Genomic DNA, 13,217 nt, shown 5'->3' on the forward strand with positions numbered 1-13,217 from the left:
TCCTTCCTTCCTTCCTTCCTTCCTTCCTTCCTTCCTTCCTTCCCTCCCCCCCCCCCCAAGAGTAGATAAGGGGGTGGGGGGATAGAAGTGGTGTCAGCACACTGTGAGGCATACTGCCGCATGTTTCTATTCCACCAGCTAAATACAGGGGGGCTCATTTATGAGTCCTTGCGTCACTTTTGCGCCGCCGGTGCGTCACTTTTTGTGACGCATAAGCGGCGTAAAAACTGGACCTTGTTGCACCATATTTACAAAGTGACGCATCTAGGTAGATGCGTCACTTCGTAAACCCCTGCGCTCCATTATACCTGCGTCAGGTATAACGTATGCAGGGTGGGCGTTCCCACGTAAGTAAGCATCGTAGAAGTAACGCAGTGAAATCTACGAGATTTCACTGCGCCACTTCTAGGGTGCAAATGCGTCAATAGCTTGCGCCTGCCTCACAGCAGACGTAAGACTGACGCAGGCCCTTTCACATGGGGCTTGCCCCATGTGAAAGGACACATTGATGGAGTTGCGTCACTTTTGTGACACACTCCAGCAATGCGTCACTTTTGCGCCTACAGATACGTCAGAAATACTGACGTAACTGTGACTCCTTGCGACATGATGCGTCATACTGTAAATATGACGCATCATTGGAGTCGCAGGGAGGGCGCAGTGAAAAGTGACGCATCACTGCTTTCACGCAGTGATGCGTCACTTTTCATAAATGAGGCCCAGGGTCTTTCCCGCGTTCCAGTCACGTACTAGTGGGGTTCAAGCGAAGTTCAGAAAAGTGGCACCCATGCGTTTAAATCTATGTATGTTAAACCGAGCTCCCTTTATATTAAATATTCCAGATGCAAAACGCCTGTCCTGCAGTGTGTGATAGGAATATGGTGCGAGATCAACGCATTTTTGAAATCCCGATTCCTTGCAGCAGTGACAATAATATAAACAAGCGCTTTGAAACGGTAGCATTGCGTAGAAAGCGCTATAGATATGAAGTTCTTCTTCTGATTGCCCTGTGGTTAAACCTGATCTCCCCAGAGCTCAAGGACCCGCGGTCTCGCGAGTCGGCTCGACTGGAGAGCTTCTTCCCACCGGGCCCCCTCGACCCTACCAGATCGGACCCAAACTATCCCCCCCCCCACCCCCCCATCACCACCACAACAACCCCCTGTCTCTAAAAAACACTATGACACAGACCTCCCCTCTCTACAAGACGCTTTACAGAGTGATCTGTGAGACCGGGACCGGGAGCCGCTAGGACCTGTTCGTGAGACGTCTCGAGCGGCCCCGAAGGACCCCGAGCGGCGAGTCCCGGCCCCGGGAGCTGCCCCCGCCGGGAGCTCCCACTGCGCGCAGACTGCGCCCAATTCATCACCGCGTAGAATAGATGAGGCGCTTGGAAAACCAGCCGTGATTGATACGGGACCACTGCAGGAAGCAATTATTCTTGTTATACCCACTCCATTTATCTGCTGGGGGCGGGGTAGAAACGATTCGCCCCTCTTCTCGTAATCTAAAGCAGTATTAAACACCGACTCTGTACGGAGGATGACAGGGTCTGTTAGTTTACAGTGGCGACGGCGCTCGTTTCATTCATAGCGGCGCTGAGGTTTACATCGCTAACAGGGTGGGGAGAAATATGTGGTTGTATCTAAATATATTATCTCTCTCGATATATATATATATATATATATATATATATATATATATATATATATATATATCACAAGACGTCTCTTAGTGCGCAACAACAAAGAGAGTTAGCAACAGAGAACTCCATAGGCTCGCCACTAGAGGAGAGAAAAAGAAGGTAGTGAGCTTTTTGGATTAAACATTTAAAGTCTCCAGCGTGTGAAACACAACAGCATGTTCTTAAATTGGTAAGCACTTAAATGTTCTTTGCTTAAAAATGCAATCATATAATAGGAAGAGGCTAAACTTGTCGAGCAAGTATCACTGTTAGTGAAAACTGCATTAGCAAAAAATACATAATTGCATATGTACTTTCTTATTGCGCATACCACATTGCAAATAGTACTCTCTCTCGGCTTTAGGCCATAAATTACCAGCATTTAAAAAAAAACACTTTTCATTTTTTCTGTAAATCAGCACGTATTAAAAACAATCATAGGAGGGAATTAAATTACTGGCTGAAATCAGATAAGTGTAAAAAAATGTCTTATTCGTAAAAATATCTTTGCTCCTATGCTCTACAACATAGGTTGAAAGCATTTGTAAACAGTGTACATTCAATGTCAAAATTCAAGAAATCACGTTTTCAAAAAGATATTCTTATATAAAAAAGTAAACATTTTTTCCCGTTCACTTTGCTAACACCGCGCTTTACAAATATCTGTTGTTAAAGAAATAACAATGTACACCTTCTTGTTGCAGACTGTTCTCCGTTTATTTACAATTCAAGATATAAATTATTAGAGAATGCTCGGTCAATAACCGGCAAAGATTGTGTCACCATTAACGTTTCAAAATGAAAAAAATCAGGTGGAGCGGTTTCCCGTTTATTTACAAAACAAAGTGTCACGTTCATTGCAATACAACTTGCATATGTAACTACGAAGTTTCCTCGTCGCCAATGTTATAAAAATAAATATCAAATTCTGTGTCTCTGTTAGTTTGTAAGCACTTCAGTTCTTAGATCACATTGTATCTCTACTGTACACACATTTTTTATTTTATTTTTAGAAATAACGTTCAGAATTACATCCAGCCATACTAGGGGGCTGTGACAACACCGTGGCAATGAAGTGCTCGTGGTATCCTGAGAGTCGAAGAGATTTCTACGTTTCGAAAGTCACAGAAGCGGAATCTATACTAGACAACAGTGCTGCTAGTGTGGTGAACAATTCCGAGTGCAGTAGCTGGAATCCTTAGGGTTAATGTGCGCAGTGCTCTGTGGTCTCTCTGCAGCTCGGCAATGCTGTCGTGGGGTTTAGAGAGGCGAGCTCTGTGTTTAGCTCAGGGAGAGGGAAGGGACGTGGGTATATTTATCTAGAGCAATTGTGACACCTACCTGTAGACTGAGGAAAAACGCAAACATTGGAAGGCACCCCGCCTTTGCGTTCATTTCATGCCCGTTCTGAGCCTGAAATCTGACCTAAATTGTAAATGACTGACTTTGGAATAACAGTAAACTTAGATATGAAAACCGAAGCTTGAAAGTCGGGCATAAGCTGGTCTGGGAACTCTCCATTAGGTAATTGACTTCTATAGTGTCCTGCAGTGACCTATTGCAGAGCAGGTCAGAGGTCATCTATTGTAGATTGAGCCTCTGACCAGAGCGGACAGAGAGCTGCAGCTGTTTATTTTTTAACTCGAGGCTTGGACTCTGAATGGCTCCTCACTTGGTATGATTGCCATTTGGGACCAGGTTACAAGATAATGTGGATTTTAAGAGGTAGAAGTGTAAACATCCCTGGTATGTTTGTGTGCGCGCGTGCCTAATGCCCCAACATCTGCCAAAGAACCACACACATGTAGCATAGGAGAACCCGGGTGTTTCTCTGGGATTTACAATACGCTGATTGTGAACATAGCCACTGGGATCAAACACTTCCTCTCCCTTCAATTGGACTACCAACATGATGGCCATTTCTGAAATAAAGCCACCTCGGTGCAGGACTCTACCTTCACCAGGCCCAAGGCTGCGATCAGATGTCGAAGTGGGCGGGGCCTATGGGGGACGTCACAGCTGCACCCAACATCACCGCTCCCACACTTGTTTTTCATGCGGTGCCGCCGCTGCTGCGATTGATATACTTTGAAGAAATCGCTTTATTTGTGAGTAATATTAATACTTTTGTACAATAAATAATCGTGGCTGGCCAGGGTGTTGTTGCTCACAACAACCTTGAGGGGTTGGGGTCGGGCCTGTCAGAGTCAATCTGCGGCACAAAGCACCACAGAGGAGCGTGACGCCGGGATCAAGTGATCTGTTTTCTAATCAGCCTCACAGGTAATGGAGCAGGAAATGAGGGCTAAGCGAGGCCGCAGCAGCTCCGGAGCGCGTGGGAGCCTCGTCCCAGCTGGCAGCGAGAGCCCCCCTGGGCCTCGATGCCAGGCCCTGCCCTGGGCAGCGCCTCTGGGGCTGAACTGCTGCCGCGCACAGGCCAGGGGCACCTGTCAAAGGGCTGCAGTCAGTTAGTCACAGGGCACGGCCGGCTAAGTACTTTAAAGCCCCGCTGCAGAGCGCCCTCCCTCCCCAGCGCCCCGCCTCCAGCAGTGCAGGCTACCTGGGGGACACATCTCTGTTTAATCTGTAACACACACACACAGATATATATATATATATATATATATATATATATATATATATATATATATATATATATATATATATATATATATATATATATATATATATATATATATATATATATGTTGGAATTAGTTATTTATTGTGAGGAAGAACGGGCCATCGTGAATCCCCTCTCCTCACTCACCGATGGCAATAGACAGCATGCTGCTATTTACCTTTTTTTTTAATCTCTGCATATATAGTTTATGTCATGACGTATTATCGTGTGTATTTCAAGGTAAATTTAAAAATGTAATCAAAGGCAGAAGGCAAGGAGTTGTTTCCATGTGTGAAGTTTTTGTAACGCACAATCTGCGAGGCAGTAAACAATTGTGTGGATTTCATTCTACTCCGGTAAATAACTAAAATGTTACCTTTACTACACAGTACAAAATGGATGTAATACAGTTGGGTGTGTGTATGTGTGTGTGTATGTATATATATACACACACACACACACACACGCACACACACTGTGCACCTGTCTGCATACACAGAGGTGCAGTCATTCACAGCTGCTTCGCATTGCTGAAAATGTACTCATAAAATGGTATATTGTGACATGGGTCACTGGTGCCTATAGCCCCTTTTACTTTGCCTTCTGAATCATTGTGGCTTCAAGTATACCATGTACTCGCACCATAAATATCACAAGTGATTAAAGGGGACATCCCACTCTCGAGGCCTGGCACTCTCCCAGCGAGCCGACAAATAAATACCGTAGTGCACTCTATGCTGAAGTCTGTATAAAATTAATGCATATACAAAAGAGGTGTGTCTAGAGATGTCTCAGAACTTCCTTCGATTTAAAAAGCCAATTTAGTGTGAAAGTTCCACCCTGCTGAGCTCGACGTTGTGTTGGGTGGGGAGGGTCGACGGCTCACACAGCGGCTAGAGGACCGGCTCACCTTTTTTGGGCTCATAGCTGGAGGCCCGGAAGTGCTGCTCTGACTGGCGGGAGTCCTGGGCCTGCTTGAGGGCCGAGCCCGTGGTGATGACGGTCTGACCCAGACCCTCCCCCGAGGCCATGGCCGCCTGGCTGTACCTCAGCAGGCCCTGGCTCTGCAGCGCCGCGTTGAAGCTGCCATAGTTTGTGTAGTTGCCGTAAAACGGCGAAGTGTAGTAAATATGTCGTCCCAGAAGGGAAGAGGGGGAGTACGCTGCGCCGTGGGCGGCGGTGGAGGTGGGCGTGGGGCACAGGGCGGTTGAGGGGCAGCTCTGGCCCTGCTGCTTGACGTCCGAGGTGGCGATTTCCGCCAGAGACCAGAGTTTGGGCTTTACAGTCTGTGCCTGGGAGCTGGGGGAGGTGGCGCTATTCAAAGCCGTCCTGTTTGGGGTCCTCGCCATGTCCTCCCTCTGTTGCTGGCTGACGTGGTTTTGGTGGCCGAGGATCACACTCTCCACCCCGTGCAGCGGCGACGCCGGGATGTGCTTGGTGCTGGGCAAGTCCTGGTCCTCCTCCACCTCGTCGTCATCCTCGTCGTCGTCGTCCTCGTACTTGTCCTTGGACTCGGACCCGGACTCGCAGAGGCGCTCCCCGGGTCTGCAGGGCCCCTTCTCGCCGTCGGACTCAGCCGAGCAGGAGTGGTCGGTCATGGAGTCGACGTGCAGGCTGATGCCTATAGGAGAGAAAAGCAAGAAGGCCATGGTCAACGCTGAGTGTTTGGTGCAACGACATTCATCATCATCTGCTGCGGGATGCTCCCATGGGTGCGTGCAAGAGGTCACCTAGGGTGAGGAGCGGGCCCTTCAGCCAATCACGCACTGTCCCGTCACTGTCTAGTCAGGGGGTATGTGAGCACAAAGGTGACCTAGGTGAGTAGCAGGCCCCTTTAGCCAATCACGGACTGTCCCGTCACTGTCTCAGGGGGGGTGTGTGCACAAAGGTGACCTAGGTGAGTAGCAGGCCCCTTTAGCCAATCACGGACTGTCCCGTCACTGTCTCAGGGGGGGTGTGTGCACAAAGGTGACCTAGGTGAGTAGCAGGCCCCTTTAGCCAATCACGGACTGTCCCGCAACTGTCTCAGGGGGTGTGTGTGCACAAAGGTGACCTAGGTGAGTAGCAGGCCACTTTAGCCAATCACGGACTGTCCCGTCACTGTCTCAGGGGGTGTGTGTGCACAAAGGTGACCTAGGTGAGTAGCAGGCCACTTTAGCCAATCACGGACTGTCCCGCCACTGCCTCAGGGTGCGTGTGCAAGAGTTACCTAGCGTGAGGTGCGGGCCCTTCACCCAATCATGGACGAGACCGCCACTCACTCTCTCAAGGGGCGTGTGCACAAAGGTCACCTAGTGTGCGGTGGAGGCCCCTTCATCCAATCACGGACTGTCTCACCACTGTCTCAAGGGGTGTGTGCTGCCCAAGGAAAGGGGTATATTAGTCGCCCGTTCCCGAATGGAACCCCTGCAATTTATAGAAGTCCATTCCTAAATACAGAACTGTAAATAAAAGATTTCTAGGGTTAAATACATGGAGCTCACACTGACCACTTGAGATGTCTTCGGCCTGCATCGGATATTAGAACCAGTGTTGCACCATCGGAGCCATTGTAACCCCCCTCACCCCCCCCCCACACACACACACACGGGTTGGGTAGTGGAAAGCAGCTAGAACTGGGGTGCAGACGCCATTGAAACATTGTCCCCGATACCACCGCACCTGCTAGCTACGACCCCGCTAAATGCCCGGGTGACGTGTAGTTGTTCTAATGTTACTTGCATGCTTCCAAATGAGCAAGCAGCAGGCCGGGCCCATCGGGCCTAACAGAGATTGGTGTTTTTTTATTTTTATTTTTTATTATTATGGGGTCTGTTGCTTTAAGTAGCATGGTAGTCTGTCTGTCACCACGCAGTTATCTCAGATTCATGTGAATAGCTCAGGCTGTTCAGATTTCATTTTTTTTTGTTTGTTTATTTTTTTTGTTCTGAGTTCTTGACTTCTCCTACTTGCACTGTTGCTTGCACTTGTGCCCGATTTTAAGAAGGGCGAATAACACATTGATGTAAACACATGGGAGAGAACAGTTGTCTCGCTTTTCTGGTGTGTGCGCGCGCAACTTATTATAAGCTTGATGATGAGTAATGGGGAACAACGTAAATAAACAGGTTTGCACCAACTTTCCCTGGTATTACCTGTTGCACATAGTTGTGCATGGACAATAAATGCGCTGTACAAGCTAGTGATGACAGCTTGCGCAAATCTAAGGGCAAGCAATTTGCACTCGATTCATAACATAATATGAGCAGTCCTAAAAGAGGCAAGACACTATTTGCACCGGTTTGGCACTTTTCACTAGGCCTGCGCGACTCCACTGGAAGGCCGGTTTAGACCCACGAGAAAGCACGTTTTAGCACTGGCAGCCGCGCATACATTAGACATGATACTGTTTGGTCCACGAACTCATCGTCAGCTGTTAATGGGGCATATCACCACTAGAGCAAAAGAGATTGCACGGAAAAGTGGACAAAACTGAAGTACTCACCTCAGTTCCATTAAATAACATCCCAACCACATTTGCACCCGGGAATTTTGCATCCCACCTTTAGGCAAAGACGTGTAAATGGGTATGTGGAATTGAAGGGTAAAATGTGCAGGTGCATTTACACATTATCTGGACCACATTACACACAAGACATGGTAACCCAGTGTGCAGAGGGCACACATCCAGCGCCCAGTGCGAGAAACTGATTAATTCCGGTTATTCTTTGCAACTTGGTACTCACAGATTTGTTTTCTCGTCGTGCACACGGGAATAGAAGTGGCAGGAGAGAAATCACAGGGCTGCATCCCCTCTTCATAACTGTGACGTGTGTTTGAGGCCATACAGATTACTGCATTAGGCAATTAATTTAGCGCATTGTATTTTCTACAGTGTCTGGAAAGCTCGAGGCGCTTTAATTTGTGAGGAAATATGCGGAAAAATGACCCGCGCTTTGTGATGAAATGCGTGACTCGCCTCACCGAGTGGCATCACCCTAGCCTTCCGTGACACCAGTGGGTGTGACGTTGCGTGCGTGTGTGAGGGGGTACAGCTCAGACTCTCACCTTCGTCCTCGGCGGAGGCCTCGTTGCTCTCCTGCCCCTTGTCGGAGGCCCCCTCCTTGCCCCGCTCGCTCTCGCCCTCCTCCTCGTCCTCGTCTTCGCTCTTGTTCCGCGGGGCCCACGTCATCTTGTTCTCCTTCTTGAGCCGCCGCCGGGCGTTGGCGAACCAGGTGGAGACCTGGGTGAGGGTCATCTTGGTGATGATGGCCAGCATGATCTTCTCGCCCTTGGTGGGGTAGGGGTTCCTGCGGTGCTCCTGCAGCCAGGCCTTCAGGGTGGCCGTGGCGTCCCGGGTGGCGTTCTTGCGGTAGGCCGGGTCGTTCAGCTGGTACGGGTAGGCCGGGCTGCCGTACGGGTGGTAGCTGATGGCACCAGTCATGCCAGTGGCGTGGGCGTCGTACGGAGACCCCTTCAAAGCAAAGACAGAGTTCACGTGAGTGGGACCTCCATTTTACGTGACGTCAGCCACCAATAAAACATTTAATGACACCAAATATGACATCACACACTGTAGAATATACCAGTGAACGCATTTTTTCGCATCCTTAGTTGCAGAAACATAGCTGCCTAGAATACCATCACCAAAAGTAAAAAAGAGCAGAGCCTATTTTTAATTTGTCTGTGTTTTCATGCTATTCTTTGTGGTTGGAAATTAATATTTTGGCAGGTCGAGCTCAATAGGAGACTATCGGGTGCTTTTATTTGAATTACGTTTCCGTTTGTATCTAGAATGCGGTGCGTGGGCTGCAGATTACGCATATCTGTATGTCCCTCTCGCCAAAAGTGCAAAAGGGGGCTCTCACCCCACCCCCTGCTTCCTCTTTACTACAGCGGACCTCTGACAAAAGCCCCCTCTTAGCCATTCAGCGCCCTCGTGCATGGAGAATCCGATTTACAAATCAGAAGATATGCAGCGTTTCGAATTGCTGAAATGCGGCGCAATTAGCATTTTAATTCGCCTCTTTTCGGCGCTGTAAATTGGCCGTGCAGCAGGGGGATGCCGAGGTGCAGACTGGTGGTGGACAGGCGAGTGTGTCGGGGCCTCGGGAGTAACTTGGGTAACTTCCCAGGTTCCAAGGCTGGCTTCTAGGCGCGTAGAGAGCGGTTCGGCCTACTGCAGTCCACCGGGGCCTGCTGCAGGGCAGCGGGAACACCTCACTTTCACAGCTTTCCTTTCACTGCCCCGTGGCACCCGCAGAGTCGGGTTTCCATTTAATGGGGAAGCGCGGTTATTGAGTCTGGGCGCTAAGAAAGAGGAGGGCGCCAACAAAATATCGCCTTTCCTTTTAACGAGGTAAATAAAAACAATGACTTCCAGGCTGGGTGCCCACCGCTGGCTGGTACTGGCCCGAACGCTCTCCCAATAACAAATAGAGTGCCCGCCACAGGCCCAGAGTGACAGAGATGGGTGGGTTAAAGCGCAGAATTCAACGCACGAAACAAGCCGTGCGGGGCTCAGCCAAGGTGGAACTGAAGAGGCGATTTATCGAACAATAGTAGCTGCCCTCTCTGCGGAATACACTGATATTACCAGTAAAATCCCCAATTTATAGCCTCGGTGGATACTGCATAAAACACCAGGGCCCAGTCACAGAAATGATAAGTGCGCAGTTAAACCGGCTCAGAACTCCCAGAGAGACCAGCTTATTATCACCTTTTATTATGAATGCAGAAGCACGCATTAACGTATGCAAAAGCATTTCTACACGCGGATGCTTACTGTATATTTACATCAATGTTACTGTCAGAATAACTCTATAAATGACGTCGCTCCCTTTAAATATATGTTTACGGGTATACATGCACGTGCACATGCTTATTTTTAAGCATTTCTTAATATATTCATTCAATTTGCATGCACATATAATATACTGTAAAAATATTGGCTTGTGAATTGAGTACGTATACATAGTATACACTTCATACAAATATTTGCAAACATATCTTTATGCATGTATATAGAAACACATATAAATACGCCTGTATGTACATGCATGTACTTGTATATCTATATACACGCATATTTATACATACAAATAACACAAAATGCATCCTACCTACACACAGATGCATGGATTATGTACACATGCACATACGAGCGTATGCACACGTATACATTATAAACATAATGCACATGCGTACATATACACATACAGAAGTATGCACATAATACGTTCTCCTCGTGTGCATAGCCACACACATACATCCGAAACATATACGCGCAAAGGTTTGCATATACAACTATACAGTACACAAGCATTCCATAAATATGCACACTTCTATACGCATGCGACATGTAAGCTTATGCACACATGTGAAAGAACACACACAGGATACATATATTCACATACGTGCGTTTGTACGTGAATCATATGCACGCATAAAGATATGGGCACATTTGACACAGTCACTTATATACATATTTGAATGAGCTCGCGGTCAGGCCCACAGATGGTACATATATCCATAAACACACGTGAACACAAGTGTGACACATTTATGGTTATACATATTTGCACGTTCATGCTCCCTTCCACCGTACATGCGACCTAATAACAGCCCGGCCTGGGCACCAGCAGGCACCCTGGCACCGCCGCGGTCACCGTGACAAGACCCGGGACTCACCATGTAGGCTGGGAATCCTGCTCCGGACGTGGGGTCTCCTCCAGCCCCGGAGTAGTGCAGGGAGCCCCCGAAGCCCGTGGCCGCCGCGGCCGCCGCTGCCGCGGCCGCAGCCTGGGCGCTGAACGCCGCAGCCGACCCCGGGTAGGGGCTGAAGGCCGAGCCCGAGGAGGCGGCGGCGGAGCGGGCCAGCAGCTCGTCCCCGCCCCGGGCGGCTCCGTAGGCGGCCGGGCAGGAGTAGAGCGCCAGGGAGCCGGGCGGCTGGTAGAGGTAGCCCTGCGGGTAGGACATGGCGGGCCGGGGGTGGCCGGGCGCAGTGCGGGGGCTGCAGGAGGGGTCGGGGCGCACGGATCCGCTCAAGGGTGCGAGCGGTGCCTCGGGGGCAGCAGGGCACGCCGGGGGCCGAGGGGGTGCATGCTGTGGGGGGCCGGGGGCCTGGGACGGGTGCTGCTGTCCGCTGGCTGCCTCTCCTCCTGCTCTCGGACTCTCCTACAGCACGGCAGCCTCTGCGCGCCCGCACCTCGCCGCCTGGCCACTTTTCACCGGGGAGGAGGTGAGTGCGAGGACTTGGAGTTTCCGAGGAGCGCTGGGGAGCCGGCTGTCCGTCACTGGCTCCTCATCTGCATGTGTGCGGGGCCCGCCCTCGCCTCCTCCCGCTCACACGCCTCCTCCGGAGAAAGGGCACATGGAGGAGAGGAGCGGAGCGGGGGGAGGCGGGGGAGAGATGGCACTGGGTGAGCGAGGAGAGGGAGTCAAGGCGCTGGCGTCAGAGAGGCACTGGGCGAATGAAAGCGGAAGCGTGTGTGTGTGAGGGGGTAAGTATGCGTGTTTTCCGATTCAAGAGGCCAGCGTGTAAAGAAGAAGGGGGGCCTTTCTAAACCACCAGACCTTCCATCAGATTCATCCCTGTCAATCAAAGTTCACCTACAGAGATGACAGCAACTTGACTGGCCCATGTGCGGTGAAGCTGTACCGGTGCACACTGGCCCATGTGCGCAGGAGCTGTAGGCTGCACACTGGCCCATGTGCAGAGGTGCTGTAGGCTGCACACTGGCCCATGTGCAGAGGAGCTGTAGGCTGCACACTGGCCCATGTGCGCCGGAGCTGTAGGCTGCACACTGGCCCATGTGCAGAGGAGCTGTACGCTGCGCACTGGCCCATGTGCAGAGCTGTAGGCTGCACACTGGCCCATGTGCAGAGCTTTAGGCTGCACGCTGGCCCATGTGCGCAGGAGCTGTAGGCTGCACACTGGCCCATGTGCGCAGGAGCTGTACGCTGCACACCCGCATTCAGCTCGAACCTCAGGAGTGTACTTTATATGGGATACACAAAGTTCACAGAAGTTGCTTCTCTCCAGAGGACCGCAGTAGGCCTCGCGTTTACAAGGGGCATTGGGGGTTCAAGGGCGAACACTCGGTGAACACTCATGGGCACACCTCAGGCCCTCCACAGCACTATCCTGTCGCATTCCCCAAGTATCTATTTCAACAGCAATATGTCACATAGCGCGACGAGGCCACACTGGCGGCAGCAAAGCGCTGTACAATTATCAGTGTAATATACTACCATGTTTGTGAGCATGCATTAGGTGGACCGTGTCTCCACAGACATTGGCTCGCTCACGTCAAATTAAGTCAACGTCTCTGTTTCCACCTGGTGTATTTATATGAACACCTCAAATCAAAGAGTTGCCAAGGAATAGCCTGGGCTGGGCCCCCTGTTGGTGAGCTCACTAACCATGCCCTCTATTTCAAGAGTATTTCAAGGGTAAGGTGCCCTTATCCCGGAGGAAGGAATTACCACCGAAGACTGTTTTGTGTGGCATAGACCGCAACCCTCACCAGAACAGCAATGCCACTATTCGCGGAGGAGACAGTACAAGAGTGCGCACAACAGACAATGCTGGGTGCCTGGTGTGCATTTGTGTCTATTGCGCATACCATGTGAGGTAATGTCTGACAATGCTGGCACGTGCCTGCTTACATGAAGCGCTGCTCCCACTTGACATCACCAATCAGGAGCAGACACGTGGCCAATGTTTGCATGGTATATAAATGCGGCTACTTGTCACATGTGGCATCTCGCGCAGGTCCTGGACTTTTTTGTTGTTATAATTAACACATTTCATGTTGAGACTTTAGGGACACTGCGTATAATCCAAAGTAATACTACAAGTCCCAGAATGCATGTTGCTTTTGGACAAATAGTCAGGGCAGGATGAAGGGGCCAAGCAGGACATGCGGT

The 13,217-nt window shown here is 50.1% G+C and overlaps 1 protein-coding gene across 1 annotated transcript; it reads right to left on the reverse strand.

Moving 5' to 3' along the window:
- Positions 1-4,495: 4,495 nt before the first annotated feature.
- Positions 4,496-11,603, reverse strand: IRX2 (iroquois homeobox 2). Its single transcript, XM_085606084.1, has 3 exons — positions 10,977-11,603; positions 8,355-8,760; positions 4,496-5,928 (listed from the first exon to the last, which is right to left on the reverse strand). The coding sequence occupies exons 1-3, from the start codon at positions 11,262-11,264 to the stop codon at positions 5,201-5,203; spliced, it is 1,422 nt and encodes a 473-aa protein (XP_085462210.1). The 5' UTR covers positions 11,265-11,603; the 3' UTR covers positions 4,496-5,200.
- Positions 11,604-13,217: the final 1,614 nt, after the last annotated feature.

The sequence above is a fragment of the Triturus cristatus genome, chromosome 5_1 (assembly GCF_964204655.1).
Source record: "Triturus cristatus chromosome 5_1, aTriCri1.1, whole genome shotgun sequence".
NCBI lineage: Eukaryota > Metazoa > Chordata > Amphibia > Caudata > Salamandridae > Triturus > Triturus cristatus.

Excerpts from the sequence above, each read along its gene's own strand:
- IRX2 (XM_085606084.1), bottom strand. The coding sequence starts at position 11,264 with ATGTCCTACCCGCAGGGCTACCTCTACCAGCCGCCCGGCTCCCTGGCG. Across the intron at positions 8,761-10,976 it reads CAGGATTCCCAGCCTACATG|GGGTCTCCGTACGACGCCCA; the intron begins GTGAGTCCCGGG and ends TTTGCTTTGAAG. Across the intron at positions 5,929-8,354 it reads GGCCTCCGCCGAGGACGAAG|GCATCAGCCTGCACGTCGAC; the intron begins GTGAGAGTCTGA and ends TCTCTCCTATAG.